Here is a 27743-nt window from a genome sequence, read left to right on the forward strand (position 1 = left end):
GAAGAATGAACGTAATGGCATCCCCAAAAACGTGGGGAATGTCCCCAGGGCACGGGTCAGCGGTCCTCTAATGAGGCTCCAATGTTCAATAAAGACAATAATCCAAAACAAGTTCCAATTCAAATGTCAAGTTGTATTGTCCATTCACAAAACAATGATTTAATTGGGGATAATCTGAAACAGTAAACAGGCGTGTGTCATTATACAAGGACCGCGGGGTAATGGTGGTAATGTGCACAAAAAAACGTGAATAATGATACATAATAATTCAATGTGCATAGAGAAAAGAGAGTGTGTATACTTCGTGACGTCTGGGTGAAATGAAACCATATTTCATGCTGTCAGAGATTCGGAAAACCCGACGTCATGCGCTTTTCAAAAGTGGAGTACACGAAGCCCAAAGTGCAGTGACGAACTGTAGTGAATTAAAATGCCGAATTTACAGTCAACAAGGTAAAGAGTGAATGCACCCATTCGATGGAAACTAACAAAAGCGAGGGTAAACAAGTCATGCATGCACAAATAAAATAAACAAAAACTTACTCGTAAAGTTGAATGCGCGTGTGAAAATAACTAAAACTCCCAGAGGTTTTGAGACAGATCTCTATAGGAAAAAGACTGATAGAAACAACATTCTTTTATATGAAATTTTTCATCAACAGTCATTAAAACATCATATGCCTTACACACAGCTATTAAGGGTGAAAAGAATCGTATCAAATTCGGATATTGGCGAGGAACGCAGTAACAACATGGTGCAACGATTCATGGAACGTGGTTATCCAGAACACCTACTGACTCAAGCTCAAACCCGTTGTGCATTAAAAACCACAAATGAGCTGCTAATATCCAAAGAGAAACCTGCACAAAACCGCATGACCGTGGTATCCAAATTTTCAACCATGAATGGTCCCTTCAAAAGGATCATTAAAAAACACTGGTCGATATTAAAGTTAGAACCAGATTTTAATCACATCTTTGAACAGGAACCCATTTTTGCTTATACACGGGGCAAAAACTTGGGAGAAATGATCAAAAATCCCACCAGTCAACTGAGCCAAACTACATATAAAGGAACTGTAGCATGTTTGAATTGTAACAATTGTCATAACATCATAACAGGCTCCTATATAACACACCAGATGAAGGGATATAAAATCAAATTAAAAGTGACAGCCACATGCGACACATCAAATCTGGTGTATTTACTTAAATGCCCCTGCGGAAAGACTTACGTAGGACAAACAGAAAGGAAGATAAAAATACGCGTTAACGAACATAAAAGCAACATTAGAACCAAATATTTAAAATCGACAGTAGCCAACCACTTTCTAGAAGCTGGGCATAACATCAGCCAACTTAAATTTTGTGTATTGGAAACCATTGCCAGATGTGAAGGAAGAGACAACCGCAATTACTTACTACATCGCGAGAACCACTGGATCCGACTACTGAACTGTATGAAACCTAATGGGTTAAATGAACGCATGGAGTTTCAATGTTATTTATGATATATCTCTCTTTGGATTTAGGCATCTTTAATTTCTTTTTCAGTGTTATTGCTGCAATTTATTTATCATCTTCTCTATTTTCTTCGTTTATTTTCGTATCATATTCATCCATATACTGATATTTCTTGTTACTTCATCATTTTTTGTCTGCTTGTGTACCTATACATATTGCTCACATATATCGTCGTTCATAAATACACTCAACAGCTGTAGCTCACTGAATACTATTTACTTGCACTAGTTAATGTAACGCTGACCAGTCCTCAGGATCGGTTTGATGAATGAGAGGCCCACCTCTTGATCTAACCAAGCCTACAAGCCGTGATGGCACAGGTCATCGGAAGGATCAAGTGGGGGAAGGAAAGGAAGGGAACAGCAGGGAGGGAGATCTAAAATGAGAAGAAATAGAACATACAATGGTAAACATCGCTTTTCAGAAACACATATTATACGAAAGCCAGGCCTCTAGGCCAAGCCCGGTATGGAACCCCCTGTACCTGTAAAGAAAAGAATCATCCATGTAGTGATTGCGATAGAAACAATAGTGGAGGGGGTGACTTCTGTGAGGGCGAACTTGTTTTGGGTAATTCTGCAGGAACGAGAGAAATAACAATCACTCATGCATGCATGATCCCCACTCTCGTTATACTCAGGCACGGAATTCTGGCCCAGCACCAACCCTTCTCTAGACTCCACCGTTCATCACAGGGATAGAGCGTAGGCTTCTACCACTCATGCCAACCCCTGTTAAAGATAGAGCCAGAGATATTACCATTAAACAATACTGCGACTCTGTTACGTCACATACACAGCAAGCCTCATGCATTCAGTCACTTAGCTCATCCCCTCGATTGCTACTTTGCTTTGTAGCTTCACCGTCTGTGATCCTGACAACCGTGGCAGTGTTTGTACCCAGTGTAATGACTCTTACATGGACTATGATTGGACCACAGCAACTTAAAAGAACTCGGTATAGGTGAGACGCCCCTAGGACGTATAGAGACAATGCACCCCCGCCGGCCGACAATGCAGGCCGATCACATCCAGAGTACCAGTAGCGATGACCCCCAGGGAACGCCTCTCACCCCCGCCGGCCGACAATGCAGGCCGATCAAATCCAGCGTGCGATTAGAAATGTACACCAAGGAACGCCAGCCTCCGCACGAGCAGCCGCTCACCAACGGAGGTTGGCACAAGAACAAGGACAAGATGTGGTGCAAGCACCCTTACCAGACCAGGAGTACGAGAACTGGAACTGCAGTGGACGACAGTACCTCGGAGCTGTGAATTTCCGACAGCGTCCCGGGACTCGACTTCCTGCTTTAAGCGTCTTCTCGCGACGTCGAGCGTGACGCGCTAGGCATTCTGGGTTGTGTAGTTCCTGGCCGCGCGGCGGACGGCCGGTGACGTGTTCTTTGTTCCTTCTTACGTGTGTTCGCCGAGATGTGGCCATGACAGTTAAGGTGTTCATTCACTATTACTTGGTCAATGTGGCCAGTGTTTTCACTCGAGTCTTCCTCTATTTTCATTATTAGTCCGCAGTCACTGTTGATTACCCTTGTGCACATCGCAGCCCTATTTTCACTCCCATGAAATCGTCTTCATGGCATTTATACCGAAGCACAGAGCACTTTCAGTTTACTGACTGGACGCGTTGTTTGTAACACGCGCATTCAACTTTACGAGTAAGTGTTTGTTTATTTTATTTGTGCGAGCATGACTTGTTTACCCTCACTTTTGTTAGCTTCCATCATATTCACCGATTTGGGTGTATTCACTCTTTACCGTGTTCACTGTAAATTCGGCATTTTAATTTATTTTAATTCACTACAGTTCGTCACGGCACTTTGGGCTCCTTACACTCCACTTTTAAAAAGTGCATGACGTCGGGCTTTCCGAATCTCTGACAGCATGAAATATGGTTTCATTTCACCCAGACTTCACGAAGTATACACACTCTCTTTTTTCTATGCACATTGAATTATAAAGTTTCACTATTCACGGTTTTTCGTGCACATTACCAGCATTACCCCGCGGTCCTTGTATAATGACACCGCCTGTTTACCTTTTCAGATTATCCCCAGATGAAGGCCCTATTGGCTGAAATGCATTGGGATATGTAAAGTTTGTGATTTATGATTCATCATTGATGCATCTTGGGAAAAGAAGTTCAATCTCCCCAATGAAATCATTGTGTTGTGAATGAACAATACAACTTGACATTTGAATTGGAACTTGTTTTGGATTATTGTCTTTATTGAACAGTGGAGCCTCATTAGAGGACCATTGACCAGTGCCCTGGGGACATTCCCCACGTTCTTGGGGATGCAATTAAGTTCATTTATCGTTACACTCTGGTTCAGAGAGTGATACCCAGGTAGCGCGGCATATTTAATAACATTTCAGAGAACACCAGCTGTGCACGCACGACATTAATTGCATGCCTCGAAGAGCCATAAGATTTTGGTGCAAATCCTTGTCAACAGATGTTAGTGGATGAGGATTTGCGTCAAAACCCCTGGGTGGTTGCATGAGAATGTCCATGCTCAACCCATGGAATGCCCCCTTGACGTAACGTAGCGCAAATGAGCGCATAACACAATTTAGCATTACTTTGGGATACTTTCCAATGCAAACACTGGTTTGTGTTACATAGTAAATCCCACACTAACACTTTGCTCCGTGATTGCACCACTTTGCTAAGTGTGTGCACCACAAAAGTGATGCAAACTCAGCACAAAGTGTAAATGAATCTGGGCCTCAGTAGCCATTTACTAAAGCCTGCAAATTAGCTAGTAAACCCCATAATTATGTTTGCCATTGGGGCCTAGCCACCATGTATGAAAAACAGGCTCTGTACAAGCAAGGCAAGGTAAGCTGATGTGAAGACCACTTTAAAACTGAACTTGGGTTTGTGCTCTACAGTTGAAATGACGCCTTTTGATCTGAACAGACAAACTAATCAACGGCCCTTCACTGCAAAACTCCACATACTAACAAAGTGGCTCAGCGACTGAAGCAACCGTTGTGGAAATTGGGGGAGACATGCATGTCACATGTTCAACATATGGCAGGGCCAACTCAACTTTTCATCCCTTCAAAATCTATATATCGAGTACTGTTAATATGGGTAACAGTAACACCTGTTATTTACAGTCATTATTGTTGCTAGATTTGAAAGTTTCTGAAAGAAAATGACAAGCCTGTTTGTTAATGGTTAGCGTAATTTACTTGCTTCATCTTTAGTAATCAAAATCTCTTAGAATTATTACCTAATACCGTTACTAATTAAACATTTAGGTTATTTTCTATTCTTTAACGCTCTTCATTAGTATCCGTTTTATCTGGCATACATAGAAGTAACTGCAAATATTGCGCAATAATTGTAGATCGTAAAACTTCCAAGATGGAAGAAATATCCTTAAACAAGAGTTAGCAGCTCATTCCTGGGGTGAAATGTCCTTAAATGTCTGCAGGGTGGCATTGTGAGAGTGCAGGTCGTAGTAGTAGGTGAAAAGTAGGAACCATCGATTTGGTTTCGTAAACTCACCATGTAGGCTGGCATGTGTCTAGGATGTTTCCACTGACAATGAGTGCATTGTCAATGTTAAATCATATTCATTCTTTTGTTACTTCCTGTTGAAGCCTTTATGACAATAACATTTAAATCACATTTAATAACAATGCATTTCAACCTTCTTTCCAACTAACCTTGAGCACTTATCGAAAAAAAGCGAATTAGTCTCACACTTCCCTTACTATGATTTGAAAAATGTTAGAACCTAAATATGAGTAAAGTGGATTATGTTTTTTAAATCATGTGACCTGGAGAACAAGCCATTTGAACAAAACAGAAGTATCTGATGCATTGGAAAAGCTGTGTACTACTTTAGCACATTCTGCAAGCACAGCTCTTAATTCAATAAATAAAAATGAAATATATTTCTAGGCTTCATTATTGGCATGACATTACTGTGCAATCCATTGTGGTGTATACACATTGCAGTAAAGTTCCGCAGCTCGATTATACATAAATTGCACTGGTGCTTACAATTGTGTACTGCCGTTTGTGCCAATCAAACTGTGAAAATGAAACTTTCTACTGCTCTTTCATTGCAAATGTCATGTTTGCACTAGTCGTCCATTACAATCGAGGGAAATCAAATTTACAACTTCTATCAGCTCTGGTATAAGGTGGTTCTGCAATATAGCAGTGATCAACTTCGGGTAGTTGCAGTTGGGCAAGATTATTTTTATGTCATACTTAACCCTTTACTGCACTTTCCGTTTAGTAATTGCAAATTATTGTATGAGCTTTGTCAGTCAATGGGCCCGATTCACAGAACGAATTTAAGACAAAATCCTAACTTACTACCATTTTGGTATTCACAGAAGGCACTTACTCATTTTGGTATTCACAGAAGGCACTTACTCATTTCGGTATTCACAGAAGTTAGGAGTCCTAACTTAAGGACTCCTAAATGCCTTATGTGAATACCGAAAGTCTTAAAGTTAGGATTTTTCTCAGTTTAGGAGTCGTAAAGTTAGGACTCCTAACTTTAGGACTCCTAAACTGAGAAAAATCCTAACTTTAAGACTTTCAGCATTCACAGAAGGCATTTAGGAGTCCTAAAGTTAGGAGTCCTAACTTTACTACTCCTAAACTGAGAAAAATCCTAACTTTAAGACTTTTGGTATTCACAGAAGGCATTTAGGAGTCCTAAAGTTAGGAGTCCTAACTTTACTACTCCTAATCTGAGAAAAATCCTAACTTTAAGACTTTCGGTATTCACAGAAGTCATTTAGGGGTCCTCCTAAAGTTAGGAATCCTAACTTTTGTGAATACCGAAATGAGTAAGTGCCTTCTGTGAATACCAAAATGGTAGTAAGTTTAGTATTGTGTCTTAAGTTAGTTATGTGAATTGGGCCCTATGTTCATATTTATAAAAAATATTCTACATTGTTTTATGAACATTCGACATAATGTCTGCTTGCATTAGCCGTATCTTGCAAATGGATGAGTGAAACCACATTCTCATCCACCAACTGGCAAAAGCCATTAACAATACTTATTTCCCCTCAAACGTCTTATCAATCCATAGGGTCGTGTACTTCTCCAATCTTTAATGCTGCTACTCTTCGGTACATATGAATGAATAATGACAAGTCAACAAGGTCCTAAGGAAGGCTGAAATAACGAATTATTCAGCCTAGGAGCTGAATAATTTTTGCAACATTTTTTATATACGAATTATACAACAATGAAACTCATCATGGAACAACCTGAGATATGTTTGCTTCAGTTTGGGGGTGAGATTAATTTGTTCCAAGGTTAATTATAAAATAGCTTTCAAATAAGAAAATCTGAGAGTTTTCTATTATTTATAAATAGTATGTGTATAAATAGTGGCTCGACTTGTGACAGAAATATGTATTTTAATTTATATAAATGTTTGCATTTGGAACAAAAACGTTTTTATTACAGATTACATATTTTATGAGTTTTTCTCCTTAGCCTCTTCAGTGAACAGGTCATTCTTAAGAATGTTGAACTGAGAATACCTAGGCTTGTGTGCAGTATTTGTGTTGGATGCAAAATTGCACAGGCACCAGTGCAAATGATATTTGACACAATCTTTGCAAACGAACCAGAGCTGATTATGCTGGAATGTTTTTTCAATGGGAAATATACTTATCCTAGCAGTAAATGAATGTCACAGTATATGTCTTATTGTGCACAGAAAAGACATTTACATCAGGAAGATTTGGGAAATGTTTCTCAATGTTGGAAACATTTTCTACACTGTAAGATTTCAACAAAGAGAATCTGTTGCAAAGCGCTGTATCCAGATATACAATATCATATATTGTTTTTGTTCCAGTTGACAGGACCTTAAAGGTGTTCCATGAGTTTTTAACAAGGTCATTGTATATTGTTAAACTCTGTTGAGTGTACTGAGCTCCAGCCACACTTTGTATCCGAAGTCTTCTCAACCCTAGTATGGGCACATAGTTGGTTGAAAGTGGGGCTGATTCACACAGTGACAGCTTTAGGTCATGGACGAATGAAAAGTTCAACAACAGACCCAACGTCGAAGCATCCTTGAACCATACAGTGAGATCACTACTATAGCTGAACCTGGGAATAGTTCTTTCTACAGTGTGGAGCAAAACAGTTTTGCAACTACACATAAGTTGCGCCAGGTTGTAATCGCAGTCAGGAATGTCAGAGGAACAGCTGCAGTTGCGAATGTTGTTGTCCGCTGCAAAGATGAGAGTTCTGTTCTGTTGACCCAGAACCCCGCTATTTCTGGTGCAGAGTCCAAGGAAGACAGGCAGAAGTATGTAGCCGCTGTTAAGGAGGGCTGGCATCTTCATGCTGAATTTAAGATTTGTGCCTTCTTCTCTCAGGGAAACAGATAATAGTCATCACCTTGAAGGACATGAGACAGACAAGCAGACAAATGTCAGGGTCAGTGCAAAGTGCATAGAGGTCGAGTGAGATTAAACAAGATATATCAGAGAACTGTACCAGTCCAAAACATAGAACAGTATCAAACTACTCATTTACAGTATTACTATTTAATCATCTAATCCTTGAGTGCAGCGAATATCTGATGTGTTGATTCAACGAGTATTAGCAAAACAACATACAACCATATTGCACATAACTATAAATGGGCTTTTTAATGGTTGGTGTACTCCAACACCTAGGCTCTCCCTTACTACTAGACAGAGGGACCTGGGACGACCACGTGGCAGTCTTGAAACTGCTTCTTAAGATGTTAATAACCAGAATTTGCACCTGTGCATGCATACAGGCAATTGTTCGCAAACATTTAGGCTGTGTGGGCAGTGGAAAATCAACTTTTTCACAAACCAATTGGTACAAAAATGCAATCTTTGCATCTTTTGGCAAGAACATGCATGCACTGGTGAGTCGAGGCAAACGCCGTCTTTGTATTGGTCAGTCAGCATGGAAAATATATTTACTATAGTCACTATGTGTGATCTTATGGGATCCAACATACAGCTGCACTCACCCTTGTCCTTGTATCAAGCCTGTTAGTGTGACAGACACGGCTGATGTTGAAAAATGATGGCAATAAGTATAAATAATGGGAAAGGGCCTATGAGGTGATACCGGGGTCTGTGACAATCAAAGAGAGTCTGTCCATGTTGTTTGGACTCTCTTTCCACTCTTTCTTTTAGATAGAAAACAGAAAGTTTTCTTTAAATAACCCTCACCCATCAAGATATGCCTTGGTGGCATTCTTCATCATAGGGTTCGTCCCGTCCCGCTGCAGAATGGGGGTGCCACGACCGGCGAATATGTGGGAGCACTTTTGATCATAAACTATGAAGAGTTGGGAGGTATAAAAGAGTGCCTCCATTGCAGGGGCCTGTGTTTGACCTCATGGTCACAGGTTCAAATCCCGGCAGGTACACTCAGCCTTTCATCCATCTGAGGTCGATAAAATGAGTACCGTTGAGTTGGGTAAGAATGAACATCTGTTATTCAGCGCCAAGAGACCTCTGGGTGAACGTGCACTTTACAAATACACATGTTATGTTATGTTATCTAATGAAAAACTAGAGTTAAAAATACATGGCTAAATAGGAAAAAAAAATATTCTGACCTCTAGCTGGTATGGTTAAAAGGGGAATTGAAAGACATACGTTTATGTGTATGCATTTTAAAAGTTCTATATGTTTCAAGCTATTACCCCAAGGCTTTGCGTCAGGACCACCAAATGATCCCTAGTGCTACTCCTATTGGTGAACAACTCTCATGTGAGTATCCTTAATGAGTAGAAATAAATATTTACACAATACAATATCTAATCGGTAGTGTTTCTTTTAGATATGTATTTTGTCACAATTTGGCCTCATGAGCTCAGGCGAGGGAAGGGACTCTTATAGTCACACTTTCTTTAGAGTTTCCTCCTCCGTGTACACCATGGTGGGGAGGAAACCCCCTCTGCAAGTGCATGCACACCAGTACCTGCACGGCATGGACTTTTGAGTCCATGCCATGCAAGAACCTTGTGTGGTATTCTAATTGCAGTGCTCTTTTCAAAGACAATGCTGCCTTTGAAAGAGGCTCTGCAGTGGGCCCTCCACGCCGCACCCCAACCAGACCACTCTAAAGTCATAATCTGGCAGGCAGGTGGTGGCGAGTCTCGGTGAAGGGGGCATGGCGGTGGCATACTGCCTGCTCTTGCACCGCCAAAACTCGTAATAGGGCCAATAGTGTAGCCCACACATCTGCCTTACAAAGACCCTTAATACACACATGATGAGAAAGACCTCCGGTATCACATTTGTTCTAGTATGATGCCCAACTTGTGTTGAGCTTAACGTTTATAGCACTATGCAACATAAAGAATTAACATCTTGTACTGTAAGCTTTAATTTCATGCTTTGTAATATTGAACCACTAAAAAGGATAAAGAATTCAGTAGAGAATCTATGGGAAAACATTTTATTGAGTTAGAACTTCCAAATTGTAAAGGAACTTTATAAACAAAGAAACATGAGATATTGGAAGAAATGCCAAAAGATAAGCGTTTTAGATCCAAATTGACCTGGAGAATAGTTGAAGAGTGCATCCTGAAAACCTTCTTGTCACAATAGCAGATTTCACACGCAAGCATCATGAAGCCGATTGATCCTCTAATGACTACAGAGAACCTAGTATTCCATGGATGAAGGTTCTGATGATAAGAAGCACCAGCTTCAAATGGCCTATTTATGAGATGAAACAAGACCAACCTCAGGTTTCAGTGGGAAGAGTGATCCTATCTGCAGGGCACAGAAGCAGCAGGAATGGTGCTGGAATGTTGCGGCCTAAACATCATCTTACAAAAAAAATGTGTCCTAAATACCCTTTATTAAAAATATGCCTCCCTTGCGGTAACAATCAAAACTCTACACCCAGTGGAGCAATATCTAGGCCAAGAAATGTATGTGGGACAATGTTTTTTTGTAAATATGCCAAGATCCAAACAAGAATCATACAGTACGGATCTCCATGAACTTGTCATGTACCCAGAAACATTTAGCTTACTCTTTATCCTGTTTTGCATTAAGGTCCTTCTATATAAATTTCAAAAGCCTTCATTTCCTTCCTGTGCCCAGCTTATTAGTAACATTAGTGTAGACTCTCAGACTGACCTCCTGTTGAGAACATGAGAGTCTCATTTTTGTCATGAAGTTCACATGTCAATTAGCTGCCCAAAGTGTGTGCTTTTGTGCCACAAGTGCCTTGGGGCACACAACCTGTTCTCTCATGGTGCCCTGTTTACCTTCAGTGAAAACATAGATACACACTGCAGACTTGCCTCATGTGTGAGCAAAGCATTTTATGCTGAGTTAAGTTCTTTAATTCACTGAACAAATCCTGTATGAGACATCAAATTCACAAGTTTTGAGTAGTTTGACTGGAATCAAATGAATATGGCAACCATTCTTGACTTAAAGTGCACAGATCCTCCTTAAGTACATAACCATATACATGTTCTTTCCCTGAGTTCCTCTACATATTAATGCAATTCCTGAGCATGATAAAGGACATTATAGCACCTGGAGGGCAGTCTTCAAAGTCTTACTTGTGATACAATGTCAGAATTCTCTCTTTATAGTCCTGGTCTGCAAGGGTGTAGTAGCTTGGTCAATGAGATTCGAGGGGGTGTGAAACTCAAATATCCCAACTAAAAAGTAGTGGACTACAGGTTATAGGGGTGACATGACCAAGGTTAGGATCGACTGTTTCCATGAGGAACAGGGTCAGTACTGATTTGAATTAGGTGAGCGTGAGCCTCTGTCTATAGTGGCACAGTGGGCGAAAAACAATGGCTTGGGATGCTACCTCAAGTCATTGCCATTGGTAAGACGATTTGGAAGCACTCATCCCATCACCTTTTAGGTGTTCGTTTGCCAGTAGTATGTCTGGAAACTTGACACTGGTAGAGTTTCCCAAGCCTACTACTACCAATGTTTGTGAACTCCAAAAAGTACAACATTTGCACCCATTCAAGGAACCTCTATGAATGCAGATTTACTATTTTTTGATAAACCGGTTACTATATATATTTAAGATCCAGATCCAAACAATGAACCAGTTAAAATGTTTTAGCGAAATTAGAAAGGTAAGAAAATAAACACAGCCATAACAGTCCCAACATAGGGCTCCCAGACCCAGCTACCAAACCAAGAATGCATTTCACACCCCAAACACCTCCACTGATTTACACCCCTGTCTGTCCCACCTGGGCCTGGTAGTTCTCCAAGGAAAACCATGATGACAGTAATTTACAACACAATAGTCTTAAGTCACTGCCCTGAGATCACTGATTTTAAATGCATTTTCACTTCACATACTCATCTTCGTCTCTGCTACAAGAAGCCTTAATGGTAACATTGTTAAATTGGTGCATATGGCGGGGCTACATGTTCCCATTACTTGCCTTTTACAAGTCATTTTATCAAGTGACTGATGACCCCATGCACTTTAAACCTGAGTCACAAAAAGAGGAGGGCACATAGGCAAATTAATAGGGCAAACCATAAAAGCATTGGCATGTATATCATGCAACAAACATAATGTAAAAGTATGATACAATCTCTTAAAAAAGAACAAAGTGTATTTCTTTAACAAGAAGAAGCGCTTCACCATAGTACATCAGACTATATCACTGTATAGACAGACATTTATTTAAAGTGATAGTTTTTAGAAACATTCATGGCTCTGTCCCAAATGCCATTAGTGAACTAAACCCTAAACGTGATCTAGAGTTTTACTGTTGATGCAGAAAAATTATACTCTATTAAATCAAACATAAGAGGTACTTGTACAGTGCACACCCTGAACTCAAGTATTTAAAAGTGCACTCATATTTTATAATAAAGAAGAAAAGAGGCTCTATAAAATAAAATATTTGCCTAGGATCACACAAGTTAGACCAGCAGGGAAGCCAGTATTAACTCCAGTTTGTTAGAAACTGGGGTTCTGGTTGACTGGGGTGTTAGCCCTGGTCAAGCAGCAACAACATTCCTAGTCAGGGTAAGGCACAAGCAAACTTCAAACTAACCTGTGCTCACCCTCTGATTGCTTAGTACAGAGCAGTCAGGGTTAACTTGAAAGCAATGTGTAAAATGTGTAGCACTTCAAACAGTAAAACAGTTATAACACCACACAAAAAACCCCACACCAGGTTTAGACAAATATCTCTGGTTTTTAATAAATAAAACAAGACCAAAAGTACAAAAATGCAGTCGTAAAATAGGAGATATTGGATTTTAAAGTTTAAAGTTAAACTAGAGCCAAAAACACAAAGCACCAACAAGGTATATCTGGTCGCACCAAATTGGGACAAAGCCACAAGCTCAGGCCGACCGCGATGGAGCAAGGGCCGGCTACAGGGACCAAGTTAGGCCCAGTGAACAAAGTGCCTTAAATCCTGGTTGCAGAGTATTGTGTGTATCCGGGTCAAAGAAGTGTTTTTACACTTATAAAATGTAATAAGGTAATCTCAATGTTAACCTATTGGACATATATGTGTTGCAGTACTGTAAAAACGAATGTTCACTATGAGGTCATGTAAACAGAGAAGTTTTAAGGCATGGGCAAAGTGGGCTCTGGCCCAGGGCCCCAGCCTTTCAGGGGGCCCCTGATAGATCTAGCTCTGATCTCCACACAGTCCTGCCCTGATGACCTTGAATAATTTGCAAAGATACATCATTTTTAATACCATTTTCCTTTAATTTGTTTTTAATACAAGTAACGTGTGGGAGTCTATTACAGACATTTTGTAGAGAAATGTTGCGTTTATGTTTTTCAACTCTATGCAACATCTATAAAAAAAAGTTCCTTTTAGATCAAAACAGGACCTCACATATGCTAAATGGCAGTGGATCGTAGAGATTATGTGAAATAATATTAGTGAGCTGCTTCTATATTACAATAATAAAAACACACATCACTATCCCTGAATATTAGATGGACATACATTTAGAATTTGGACCAATCCGCCTGTCTAGTGTCAGTAACCTTGTAAAAGAGGTTATGAGAAAGCTGAAATTGGATCATAAAATGTAAAGCTGTTCTGAACAGGGGTCCCCAAAGTATGTTTGGCCCAGGGCCCCCCAAATCCTTAAAATGTCCCTGCATGTAAAAGGCAAAAGTATACGTCCTGCCTTTTAATTACACTGCACTCTGCCCTCTGGGATATCCAGGACCAACCCTACGGGCGATGTACATGTATAAGAAGGAATGGTTAGGTCCTGGGAAAGGTTTATTTTGTCAGGTCGTCATGGCAGTGTAAACTGCACACACAGGCTCTTCAATGGCAGGCCTGAGACCTGGTTAAAGAGCTACTTTAGTGGGTGGCACAATCAGTGCTGCTTCCGACTAGTAGCATTTAATTTACAGGTAGTGTACTTTATTAGGGACTTGGAAATAAATTAAATATGCCAATTGGGTATACGCCAATTCTACTGTGTTTTAAGGAAAGAGCACAAGCACTTTAGAACTGTTTAGCAGTGGTAATGTGTGCAGATTCCAGCAAAAATGGGGAAACCATGGCAAGGATGCCAGGTCTAACACAAGTTATTTGGTTTCACATTTTGCAATTTAGTCACAAGTCTCTCTCTCTCTCTCATTTATATCAAAGGTCACTGTTTCGTTCTTCATTCTTGGCTCAGGGTGAGGAAAACCGACACAGAGATAGCAGACCTGATGCAGGGCCCGCTGACCCAACTACTGAGCCAATAAAGTATTTATGTGAGGGATGTCTCACCCCAAACACCTCCCAACGCTATGCCTCAGCTGGTCTGGTGTAGCCAAGAAGGGTGTAGAGTTTGCTTCTCTATGCTACTAGTGGGCCTTCAGCATTTATTGTGGCACCCACTAAAGAAGCTTTTTAAAACATGCCTCAGGCCTGCCACTGCAGCATGTAGTGCAGTTTTAAACTGCCATTTCAGACTGGCAAAGTAAACCTTCTACCAAGCCTAAACCTTCCATTTGACTACTTATAAGTCACCCCCAAGGTAGGTCCTAAATGTTCATACGGCGGGGTGTGTTGCATTAAAAAAGTAGCACATGTGTGTTTACGTGTTATATGGCCTGGCAGTGAAATACTCTTAAAATCGGTTTTCACTACTACAAGGCCTATCTCCCATTGACTAACACTTGGTCACCTTATGACATATAACAAGTGCTAACTTAGTATTGGGAGCAGACATATAACAAGTGCTAACTTAGTATTGGGAGCAGATAGAAATATTCTGTTTAGACTTAAATGAATTGTAGTTTGAAATCCTCTTTAATGGAAAGGTCGGATTTTAATACTAAAAATGCCACTTTTAGAACCATAGAGGCACCGCTAATTTATCTAAAGGTCCCAAGTAACGCATCTATGGACAACTTCCCTAATAACATAATTTCACATTTTATGGTGAAACTAGCAAAGCCTATCCATCTACAAGGTGACTGGGAGGTTGCACTAACAGAAATTCAGTACCCCCACATGTGGACTACTTTTGAAGATGAGGATGTTTAATATACTGCGGTATGCAAGAAGGAGGTTGTGTACGAGCTTACTTTCCTGCTGATGCACTATGAAAACATCAAAGACATTATAGAAGCTATGAACAGATCCATCAGTAACATTTCAAAACGTATCGACCTTAGATTAACGTATGATCTGAGATTTAGAAAAGTACATTTCAGGAATGGACAAGGCTACGGAATTCCGGTGCGTGAAAAACTGGGAAGAGTGCTAGGGCTGACGCCTAATGTTCACCACTCTTGATTGTCGGACAAAGCCTACACGGATGTACATGGTGGGGAGGGTTTACATGAGGTTTGTATACAGTGACATCATATAGTATCAGAGAGTGAGTGACAGTTGTGTGCCTCTCCGCCACTGTGTGGAAATCACAGGCCGAAATAATAGCATAATAAACATAATTTACACCAAAATACACTATTTAGTGGTCAGCAAAAAACATTTGCACACAATAACTTTCAAACGGAAGGACAACTTGAACTCTAATATAAAGATTTAAAGTGGGTAAAGTCATAGTGAAACTTCATTTCCGTTCTCACCGTAGCAAAGTGTACTAGAATAAAGAATTTACCAGAAAATTATGGCGACGCGTCCCTCTATAGGAATTACTATAGAGCACAAGCCGGCTCAGGGCTCCTAGGGTCCCATGGGGCTCCTTTTATGTATGGTCCTAGGATTGGTGGCATATTCAGGAGCCTTCCAGGAGGGTTCCAGCTGGTAAAGCCTCATGTCAAAACTGTGGCGTCAAATATTGCCAGAGACGTATTAGAGCACGTTTCAGAAGCTATGATGAAAAAGTTCAATAACACAGACAAAGGAGGCTCAGGATTAATCTATCTGAAAAGAGACAGAAAGAGGAAACGGGCCACCTCACTAAGGGTTTCCCCCCACGCTTCTTCAAAGCACAATGAAGCAGCACTGTTCCCCTCAAAGGAGATCACGTAAGACTTGAGTAGATGCTGAACAAAACATGTCTCTAAAGGCAACATATTTTGAATCAAACCATGGCATTGGTCCCCTGCGGTTCCCAGGAATGCACAAAGTCTGAGTTAGACCTATTCCAAGTATTACTGACACAAACCAGCATAGAGCGTTCTCTATATATCGAAGTTCCAGCTCTCCTAGCCCTGTCCGACACAGCGAGTGCCCTTGGAGTTCTCCATCTCGCAGTCTGATGACTATTTAGACCTATCCGCCACGCTGCTTTATCTTTCTTGCAAAATTACCAACAAAGAAGGTTTAGGTGTCGCTGCCACTGCCAGAGTGGCGTTTTCTCTGTATCCCATTGCCTTGTTCTTTAACCAACTGGATGTGAACCTCAAAGACCGTATCGTTAGTCAGTCAATGAACTCATATCCGTACAGGGCTTATATAGACGCATTACTTAATTATGGGGATCCCACTTTGTAAGTGCAACATTCTGCAGGTCTCTTCTACAGGTACACTGTCGGAGAGCATAAGGATACTACTTTAAACGGATCAAATGCGGGGTTTAAGAATAGAGCGAGCTTTGCAGCCTGAAGACAAAAAGTGGAAGTGATCAGGCGATTACACAACGATTTGTTTTTCCAAGACATGCTAATGCTTAAGGGCCTAGACATGTAGATTCAACTGATTAGAAATAAGGGCACTTTTTGCTTAATTAGGAAAGATGCTAAAAATTACAAATTGAATATGTTATAAGCCTCACTTTTTGTTAAGCATATCAAAGTCAGCCCAGTGGTTCATTTAGCTCACGTTGAGACTCTTTTAACCAGTAATGCCAAATACCCCATTGAGAGAGTGGAGCTTAAAGTGTTCAGCATTCTGGCCAGAGCACTCTTATCGAATACTGATAATATTTTTTCGGATTTTAGCCAAGAACTGTAATTTTAGCGCTGGCCGATAATGCCTCGTTTAATGGGGATATGAGAAAAACCCTTTTAGTTTTAAGCCTTATAATATATCAGACAGCAGACTCTCTGTAGACAGTCAAGCTGTCCTGGCAAAACCATGCATGCCATCTTCGAGACGGGGGACACGGCTAGAGAATATTTGAGGCCTCTACAGGTTGCGAGAAGCATGTGCAGACAGTCCTTTTTTGTGGATGGCGCAGAGTATACAAAAGGCTTTTCAATGCTGACTTGTGATCTCTGCCCTGACAATGATTTAGGCAGTGACCATTTTTCGATACAAAAGTCAGGCAATGTACGTCTGGAACTCCGGTTCAGCATACCTCTGCCGGCTACAATAAATCTCCTGATTTATGCAGTCTTTCAGAATGTTATACAGATCAACCATAGGAGGGAGGTACAGATCGACTATATGTGATGAATATGTTGCAACTGGAACGTTTCCTCTCCAAAGACGCGACTGGTAAACATTCATTTTTTTAGTCATATTTGCGGCTGACACTCTGCCTCAGACTCTGTGTAAACATCAACGATCGCTACACCCAGAGCATAATTTGTGTCAGTGGCTTCCGGTGCTCGGCACCGGCGCTCATATGGCAACACTGCACTTATGATTATCTGCCACATGGTGGGTCTGTTTGCCTGATTTAGAGATGAGCACAACAACAGTTGTTTATTAGTTCAAAATACATTACAAATTACCAATACCTTGCGTCCAAGCTATTCTTATAGCTTTGGGGCCTAACACAGTCTGAATTGTCACGCTTGTAGGAGTGTGATTGTTAGAAGTTCTGTTGATGCTATTGCTGGCAGCACTGGCCAGGTAAATGGGTAGGGCGAGCTACGGTAACCTCCTGAGAAGGGCCCTGGTACTTATTGTTATACAAATTAAGCACTTGCTACACCAAAGTGTCAACACAGATGATCAAAATAAGAGTGGTCGGCACCGATTTGCAACATCTCTAGCAGATAAGGACTATGAGTTTTTGGACTTCTATGGTTTGCCCCCAAACAGTTATCTGCACCCCAATTCTGTATGGCAATTTTTAAAAAGAAACACTTCAGGCAGAATAATATTTAATGAAAACCAGATTCAAGATGATGTATCATTTACTCGTGCAGCCCATTGTTTATTTTATATATATCATAGTTGCAAAGGTGAAGACTTTGAAAACATTTAAAAAATGTATTCTTAAAGGAAAATGAAGTACTTATAATGGGGTTTGTGAAGCGCCGATTGTGTAGATTGAACAGAGATAGTGTAGTAACAGACTATTACAAAACTGTGGGGCATATTATCAAGGACGGCGTTAAAATTATCGCCGCTTTAGCGGCAGGAAACTGCCGCTAAAAGCAGCATTAATGGGCTTGATAATATGCCGCAGAGAATTCCAATAGAAGCCCATGTTCTTGTGTGAACATGGGCTTCTATTGGAATTCTCTGCGGCATATTATCAAGCCCATTATCTCCACTTTAGCGGCAGTTTCCTGCTGCTAAAGCAGCGATAATTTTAACGCTGTCCTTGATAATATGCCCCTGTATATTGCTCACTCTGCAATGTCTATTTTATGTGTGTTTGGTGGCACAATGTTTTCTTTATTCATGAACCATGTACTAAAATATTTAAACATGTAATTAAAAAAGTGGCTTGAATTCAATAAAATACATTTCTAACTTTATAATAAAAAGCTGTGTGCCGTCTTTTAATATGATAATATATATACACTTTTACCTGTGTGAAATAAAATGTAGCTTAAATAAAAGAAGGAAAAAAGGACTCCATTTTATGTGGTGGTCTGATTTTTTTCTTCTCCTAATAGACTGATGCAAGACTTTCTCGCTATGTTAATGCTCATATGTTTTTAAACACCATAGAACCTTTCAGAAAGAATGTTGTGCATCTATATGGGCATGAAGAGTTAGGGGTGGTGAAGTATTTTGAGGGAGTGGTGTATCGGTTAATCAGGGCTGGACTGGGAACCAAAGCCGGCTCTGGCAAAGTGCGCCCCCCCCCACGTTGGGGGTGCGGCCGTGCTCTTTGGCAGGCCTGGTTTTCTGCCGATTTTGTTACAGGGCTGATTTTGCAAACCCGGCCCCCACCCTTGCGGCGCACCGGGGGATTGCCCAGTGCCCGCTACGGCCAGTCCGGCCCTGCGGTTAATTCTTACAACATGTAGACCCAAGTAGCTTTGTGAAATTTGGGAGGAAAGTAACTTGGACTTCTAGATAAAAGGCTGTGAGTCTTCGAGAACACTCCAGCAGAAGCGCAGGCATCCTAAAAATCTGCAGATGATTCAGAGCCGTGCTCCTTCTTCGCGCATCTCAGGCCATGTGAAAAGTGGAATCACCCATCAAAGTTTCCAGGGCCCAGCTGAAGGGAAGCAGATTTCATTTAAGAACATATCTGAAGATCATGAACTACTGGTGAGACATGACTAAGCAGGCCTGCGCTTTTGTTTTTAGGTCGAGCCTGGGCAGCACATGCGCTGCTCTGTGAGGCATGCTGTATTGAAGTATGGCATAGAAACTCTGCCAATTTCCCGCCCATCTTTTCAATTGGCTCCTGTTACTGTCCTTTCAAAATCGTTGCCTTTCATTCCTGAATAGGCTTAGTAGTTCCTCCTTGGTACATTATGTAGTCGGTCTGCTTTATGGAGTCTGTGAGCACTATTTTCTTTAATGATCTTCCCCTATTCCACCCACGACATCGCAATTATAATGTATTAGTAATGTATTTATTTAAATTACAGCGCGGTCCGGTTTAATTATAGCAGCCACACTTATTTAATTATTTAATATATGGTGCGGTCCGCTTTCACTTTAGCGGCCATGCTTATTTAATTATTTAATTTACAGCATGGGCCGCTTTTAGTTTTGCGGCCGTGCTACAGAACTTCTCTTATTATTGTTTTTCACTTTGGGGGAAAGTGCCCCATACGTGCTTCCAATTTAATGTTGGCCATGCCCCTTTCTTTAAACGCTGCTCATTGTAACCTGAATGCTGCGAGCAGCATCTAAAGAAAGGGGTGCAGCCACCATTAAAGTGGTCTCGCGTTTGCGAGAGTTTGAGCTTTGGCATTAGAAATAACAATGCCTGTTATATATGTGTTGGTTTTAAAACACATAAATAAAAGGCATTGTCATTTACAATGCCAATTGCTTGAACGCTCGCAAATGCGAGATCTATTGCATTGAAAATGCTTGTTAATATCAAGCTTGTAGCTCTATCAACATGTGCTTCTAATGCAATTATTTCTCTTGTGGCTAAATGCTTTTTTCAACCAGACACAGCTCCTTATTATCCTACATGTGGTTTAGCAGTTAGAAAATGTTGTTATCACTCTGTGTGTTTTTGAATGATCTTTTCCTCTTAGTCACAAGACTGAAACAGACATAAACAAGCATTTGCAATGCAATAGGTCTCGCATTTACGAGCGTTGGAGCTATTGGCATTGTAAATGACAACAGCTTAAATTGTCGCAAATGCGAGACCTATTGCATTGCAACTGTTTGTTGTTGCTCACAAGTGCCCCATACCGCGCTTTCACGTTAATAGAGGCCGTGCTCCTTCTTTAGACAAGCTGCGGCTAAAGAAAGGTCAGCGGCCGCCATTAAAGTGAAACCGCGGCATGGGGCGCTTTTACAAAAAAAGCATTTGTTTGTCAACTTGACAAACAAATGCATTTTTATGTAGCAGCACCCCATACCGCACTTTCACTTTAATGGCGGCTGTGCCCCTTTCTTTAGACGCAGCTCATCTAAAGAAAGGGGCACAGCCACTATTAACATGAAAGTGCGGCATGAGGCGCTTCTAAACAAAACAAAAAAAAAGTGAATAAATAGGATAAAACATGCAGCTTCGTTCGGCGCTGCTAATAAACCAAAGGCGTGGCTGCCACTGTGGTGTGCCGTGATATTAAAAGAAAAAAAGGTGTTAGGAAAGAGCGTGTCTTGCCTGCAACAGCAGGCAGGTGAAAACAATTTAAGTAAATAGTGCTCGGAGGCTGTAATTAAAGCCTACTGAGTACCAACACACGTAAAAGGGCCAGTCCTTATGGGAGGTTACCAAGATGAGACAAGGCAAGACAAGGTGGTACAAAGGAGGTACTACTAAGCCTATTGACCAATAAAAAGCTACAGTTTACGAAGGACAATGACACAAGCCAATGAAAAATATGGGTGGGGAGTGGGCAGAGCTTCTAGCCCCGACCTGAATACAGTATGCCTCACAGTGCAACACATGCGCTGCCCAGGCTCAACCTAAAAATGATTGTTTTTTTATGGTTTAAATCTCTTTATTGATTTCAAGCAAACATTGAACAACAACCACCCTCGATTCTAGAGGCACAATACCATTGAGGCAACTGGGTTGGCAGACGTTGCTAAACTACGGGTGGTAAACATAAACAGAGGACAGAAAATTATAAAAATAATAATAAAATCATACAAAACCTCAATGCTACCTCCCCCCTCCCTTTCCCTCGTCCGCTACAACTGGTCAAGTGAGGGGCAGCCTCTAAAGGATCAACGCCGCCGCTTGCGGCGATTCTGGGAAGTATCCTTCGGAATCTGGGTGTCTGCTAGGCGTAGTAACCGCAGATAGCGGGGACAGGTCAGCTCACGGAATTCAGACACCAGTAGGGTGAGGAAGGGCCTCCACAACTCTGGGAATTCGGATCCTCTGCCCGCTAAAGTGAGTGTTAGTTTCTCCATACCCAGCACCCCCCAGAGTCTCTGGAGCCATCCAGAGTGTGTCGGGAGCTGGGCTGAGCGCCAGTGTATCAATATGTTTTGTGTCGCTGCGCCTAAGGCGATGGCCATCAGCCTACCCCTCCGGGATTTGAGTGGGTACGTCAATGGGTTGGGTAAGCCCAAAAGGATGTACGCGGGGAAGCGCGGTAGCTCTGTCTCAAAGTGCAGGTCAATGTCATCCAGAACCTGGGACCAGTATGGTTGTATACAGGCACAGCTCCATAGAACGTGCACTAGGGTGCCCACCTCTCCACAGTTCCTCCAACACAGTGCGCTCCGGCGAGGGTCAAAGCGATGCAAGCGTTCTGGCGTATAATACCAGTAAGTGGCAATTTTGGTTAGAGTCTCCGTGAGACCCATGTGGTAGGCAGAGTGCCGCGCCCTATGGTAGATACCGTCCCATTCCTTGTGGCTTAAGGATCTGCCCAGGTCCCTTTCCCACCGAGCCCGGCCTGCGTTATATGTGTGTGCGGTGGAGTCCAGAAGCATTTTGTAGAGGTCAGAGATTATTTTCTTATTGGACGTGCGCGTCATCAGCCATTTTTCATAAGGGGTCAGGAGACGCTGCGCCTGGGGCCTAACCCGTTGGTGGAGTGCCCAGTGTCGGACTTGTAGATAAGGCATGCGCTCTGATTCCGGGAGGCCATAATACTCCTTGAGTTGCTGGAACGTGATTATGCCTTCAAAATCGAAAAGATAGCCCAGGGACCTACAAGAGGAGGAGCGCCAGGTGCGAAAGGCCTGGGCATCCGCACCAGGGCGGAACTCTGGATTGTCGAATATTGGGGTAAGCGGTGACGGAAAGGAGGTCAGTCGGTGGGCAAGGTTAGTGCGATCCCAGGATTCCAGCACCGTGCCCGTGATGTAGGAGGCATAGAGATTGGGCGGCCTATGCTGCTTGCGGAGGAAGGGGATGCCCTGCAGCGGTCTGGCCGCTACCGCTTGGTCTTGAAACAGCCAGTGTTTCTCTGATTCCAATTGGTGCCATTCCACCAAGTATCTAAGCTGAGCAGCATGGTAGTATAGTTGGAGGTCGGGCACCCCCACCCCCCCCCCGTTCCGGCGGGAGAGTCGCCACTGCATGTCGGAATCGGGGCTTACGGCCATGCCAGATAAAGCGCACCAGGTCCGTCTGGGTCTGTTGGAGCCAGCCGGGCGGTGGGCAGAGGGGAAGAGTCTGGAAGAGGTACAAGACCTGCGGGAGGACCGTCATCTTGATGGCCGCAATCCTGCCTAGCCAGGAGAGCGTATAAGTTTTCCATCTGCGCAGTTCCGATCGAATACGGGAGCGGAGATCAGAGTAGTTAAAGTCCGCGGTGGCCTGAAGGGTCGGAGCCAGGTGAATGCCTAAATAGGGGATCGAGGCGGCTGCCCAGCTCAGAGTATGCTCTGCCTGAATATGGGCCAGGGTGTGGGAGGAGAGCGAAACGTCAAGTGCCATGGATTTCTCCAAGTTGATTTTGAACCCTGATCCCCGCGCAAAGCCGTACAGTTCGATGAAAAGAGCGCGAAGAGCTGAGATTGGATTGGATAGGGAAAGCAGTATATCATCCGCGTAGAGACTAATGGTATGGGTGTCGCCTCCAAATTTAATCCCGGTGATGAGGGGGTGCCTCCGCACCCTTGAAGCAAGGGGTTCCATATAGAGCGCGAACAGGAGGGGTGACAAGGGGCACCCCTGCCTGGTACCCCTCCCAATGGGGAAGCGGGAGGAGGTATAGCCATTCACCCGGACCGTCGCCATAGGGGAGCGGTAGCAGTTTAAAATCCTGGTGCGTAGCTTCTCCCCAAGCCCGGCACTCTCCAGAACCATCTCGAGGTATGGCCAGTGCACCCTGTCGAAGGCCTTCTCCGCGTCAATGGCCAAGAGCATGTATTCCCCTTGCGTACGGGACGCCTTCTCGATCAGATGCAGGATGCGCTTAGTGTTGTCGCTTGTCTGCCGCTGTGGAATGAAGCCCGCCTGATCCGGTTCAACCAGGTAGGCCATGTGCGGTGCCAGCCGGGCCGCGAGAATGCCAGTGTACAGTTTAATGTCTATGTTCAACAGGGAGATGGGCCTGTAGGCGCTGCAAGCCGTCCGATCCTTCCCAGGTTTGGGGATAACGACTATCGCGGCCTCTAGCATTTCGCTCGGGATGGCTCCCACTTGATCGAAGGTGTTGAATAAACTCGTCAGGAGAGGGGCTACTTGATTGCAAAAGGTCTTATAAAAGGCAGCTGTGTAGCCGTCTGGGCCCGGCGATTTACCCAACTTAAGGCGGGAGATCGCCGAGACAACCTCCTCCACTCGAATATCCTTCTCCAGGAGATCCACCTGCACAGAAGGCAGGGAAGGCATGTGGGCCCCCGCAATATAATCAGCGCAGGCCTGAGTCTCGAGGGGCTCTCCGGAATAGAGGCCCGCGTAGAAGTCGCGGAATGCCTCCGCTATATCGGCGTCGTCAGTTACGGGTTCCCCCCCTAATGTCCGGATCTCGCGGACTCCCTGCCTTTGTCTGGTCTCCCGCAGTTTGTTTGCCAGCAGGCGGCCGCACCTATCCCCTCCCGTGTAGTATGCGTGTCGAAGCCTGATCGTGGCGAACTCAGCCCTGTCCTGATCCAAGGCAGCGAGTTGCTTTCTTTCTATGCAGAGCTGCCGCCAGGCCCGGGAAGCACCGGTCCTCTGGTGCATTTGTTCAAGCTCTGAGACGCGCTGGGAAAGTTCCGCCCGCTTGCGGCTGCGCTCGCGGTTCTGGGCAGAGGCGATGGCTATAAATTCCCCCCTCAGGACAGCCTTCAGCGCCAACCACTGTGTCGCTAGAGTCGTATCCGGGTTAGCATTGAGAGTGAGGAAGTTTGAGATGGCTTTCTGGAGCTGTTCAATGGTCGATGGGTGGTGTAGCAGTGTATCGCGCAGGCGCCAATGTCGGAGAGGTTGCAGGGATGGCGGGAGCTGGAAGGTGGCCAGAACAGGGGAGTGATCGGAGAGGGAGGCCGGTAGGATGTCAGTGCTCAGTGCGTGGGCCTGAAGTGATGAGGAGCTGAGGAAGTAGTCTAAGCGTGCATATGTTTTGTGTGCCCCCGAGTAGAAGGAGTAGCCCCGACTAGATGGATGAAAGTGGCGCCACAGGTCCGACAGTCCCAGATCACGGAGACGAGCGCGCCCGGCAGCCGAGAGGACACCCGCCTGACCAGTTCTCTGACCGGACCGGTCCAATGCGTTGTCAAAGACAATATTAAGATCACCGCCCAGCAGCAGACAGCGGCCCGAAGCGGCGGCCGCTTCGTCAAGAGCGTTGAGGAGGAATGCAATCTGCCCTTCATTAGGTGCATAGATGGAGCCAACATCCAGATTCACCCCCCCCAGTGAGAATTGATAGGTGAGGAGTCGACCCCTGACCTCCGCCCCCTTGTGTAGGACCCTGCCTGTGAAGGAGCGGGAAACCAAAATGGCCACCCCAGCTGTCTTGGAGTTGGCAGAGGAGAACATCTGTGTTGGGAAGGCTCGGGATTTCAATCTGTGGTGGTCCTTTGCCAGTAGATGAGTTTCCTGTAGAAGGCAGATGTCCGCTTTCGAGTGTTCCAGGTAACTAAGGACTGCCTTTCGTTTGACGGGATTATTCAGCCCCCGCACGTTGAGCGTAAGAACCTTAAGGGGGGTGTGTGGCATCTACGGTCCGGTGAGCAAGGCGGAATCGCTGAAGGGCGCTAACTATCCTAAGCAAGTGTGGGGGGCCACTCAAACCCTCTAAGACCTTGTGCAGCATCTGGAGGGGTGCAACAGGGGAGAGCGGACGAGGGATCCCATATTGAAAGAAAAACCCCAAAACCCCTTGCAGAACAAATATATCAATAATAACAACAAAAACAAAACCCAACAACAAAGTCATCATCTGGTAAGATTGTTCGTCACCTAGGCAGAGCCAGGAGGGCGTCAATGTGGGGACCATAGTGTGACCAAGAGGGGGAGTATCGGTGCCCCCCGCCGCCCGCCTCCGGTCGGAGACCCCTGGGTCAAGTGCATGTAGCTACAAGTGGCTAGAGCTCACTCAGCCCCCGCCGGTAGCCCGGCCAGCGCGTCCGTCGCCGAGGCCAGAGCGTCCCGCTGATTCTTAGCTATGTCTGTTTTGTTAGGCTTCCAGCCCCGTCTGCGCCCTCCTTGCCGCCGCCATCCCGACGCCGAGGGCCCCGGCTCCGGGTCCGCAGCTCGACTGACCTCCTCCACGTCCGGTGGCACCAAGTCCAGCACTCCGCAGGCCTCGGAGAGCGAACGTAGCTGGTGAAGTTTGCCATCGAGACGGAAGATGATGCGGAATGGGTGTCCCCACGAGTATGGAATGCCCCGCTGCCGGAGATGATCCGTGACAGGGCGGAACTGCCATCGGCGTTGCAGAGTGATCAGGGCTAGGTCCTGGTAGAGCACCGGAGAGTGCCCCTTGTAGGAGACGGGGTGGAGGGTCCTTGCTTTCGCGAGGATAGCTTCTTTGGTTCTAAAGTCTTGGACGCACACCAGTATGTCCGCTGGGGGGCGGTTGGGCGCTCGGGGCGGACCGACCCTGTGTGCCCTGTCCAGGACGATCTCCGTGTCATCCGGCACTGCCAGGATGTGGCGGAAGAGGCCCACGACGAAGTCATGGAGGTCCGCGTTGTCGTCCGTGGGTTTCACTCCGCGAATTCGGATGTTATGCCTGCGGGACCTATTCTCCAGATCCTCGAGGTGGGTCTGAACATCAAGCTGCTGGTCTCGCAGGCGGAGGAGTTCTTGTTGGATCGTGCTCATGTCTGACACAGTGGCGTCGCTCCTCTCCTCCAACGCCGCCACTCGCTCCCCCACCTCCTCCACATCCCTGCGAATGTCTTTTATCTCTGCAGTGAGGTCAGCCTTCACTGTCTGTAAATCAGCCCGCAGAGTCTGGAAGAGGGATTCCATGAACGCCTTGGTGACCGGCTCCTCCCCAGCGCCGGGAGAACGCTGCAGGGTCGCCATGTGGGAATCCGCGCTTTGAGTGCTGGGGACAGGCTGAGGGCGCCCAAATATGTCCTTTAGAGGCTTTGATTTCCTCGCCTTGGAGACTGGCATAGCGTAGTGTCCCACAAAGTGACCAGCGCCGAGGGGGCGCGTCGGTGTCGCCGCCGGGGATCAGGGAGCGCAGGGAGGCGGAGACCAGTAACGGCAGGTAGGTTCCCAAACCAGTCGCAGGCTATCTCCCGCTGTCGCCCCTCGGGTCTGGTGGCAGTGTCTCGGAGGGGGCGTCGACCAGGTAGGCACGTCTCCCAGCAAAGGCCACGGGGGGGGGGAGGGGAGCCACGTGCGCCCGCAGGCCAGTGCCCGAACGGGGCCCGCTGTCTATGCCACTGGCCGATCCCGGCGGTACCCTCAGCCCCCGGGGCGCACCTCCGCCGTCGCCCCCAAAGTTCCAAGTCCGGGCACCCACCGGGCCCCCTGGCTCTCACCTTGCTCCTGCCGCGACGCTCCTGTGACTCACCGCCCTCCGAGCTGCCTCCGCGAGCCCACGCGCACAGGGCGAACAGTCAGGCCTCCACACTCCCCGGGCGTCGCAGCCAGTCTCTCCGTGCAGGTCCAGGAAGGGGAACAGATACTCGGGTCCGGATCCCGCAGAGCACCCCAGCCGGTCTCGGTCCGCGTCCAGCCGCCGGCGCTCCAGTCGCAGCTCTCCCCAGCGCCGGGCAGCCTCCAGCACCGGTCCGCCCGTCGACCCCTCGGGACAGAGAGGGGTCCCGCTCCAGCGCCAGCAAGATTCCGGGCACAGGCCTCGGTGAGTCTCAGAAGCCGCTCCGCCGTCCAGGGCCACCCCTCCTCGCCACCCGGGCCTCCGCAGACTCCGACGCTCGGTGGGGGCGGCCCGCGATCAGGCCCCCAGGCAAAGGCCGGGATCGGGGTAGCTGGCCTCGGCAGGCCTCACTCGGGCCTCCGCGTTGGTGAAGCCTCCGCCGGGGACCGACCACCGCAGGCCGCGTCGCCTCTCAGGGCTCCTCCTCCCGCCGTCGCCAACTGTGGTCGCCTCCCGCTCTA

The 27743-nt window shown here is 45.2% G+C and overlaps 1 protein-coding gene across 1 annotated transcript in view; it reads right to left on the minus strand.

Moving 5' to 3' along the window:
* Positions 1–6963: 6963 nt before the first annotated feature.
* Positions 6964–27743, minus strand: part of EPCIP (exosomal polycystin 1 interacting protein) — a 128051-nt gene continuing 107271 nt past the window's right edge. The window contains exon 3 of the mRNA XM_085623124.1: positions 6964–7944. Within this exon, the coding sequence (XP_085479250.1) occupies positions 7209–7889 (681 nt within the window). The 5' untranslated portion in view covers positions 7890–7944 and the 3' untranslated portion in view covers positions 6964–7208. The remainder of the gene's footprint in view (positions 7945–27743) is intronic.

This window comes from Triturus cristatus, chromosome 8, assembly GCF_964204655.1.
Source record: "Triturus cristatus chromosome 8, aTriCri1.1, whole genome shotgun sequence".
NCBI lineage: Eukaryota > Metazoa > Chordata > Amphibia > Caudata > Salamandridae > Triturus > Triturus cristatus.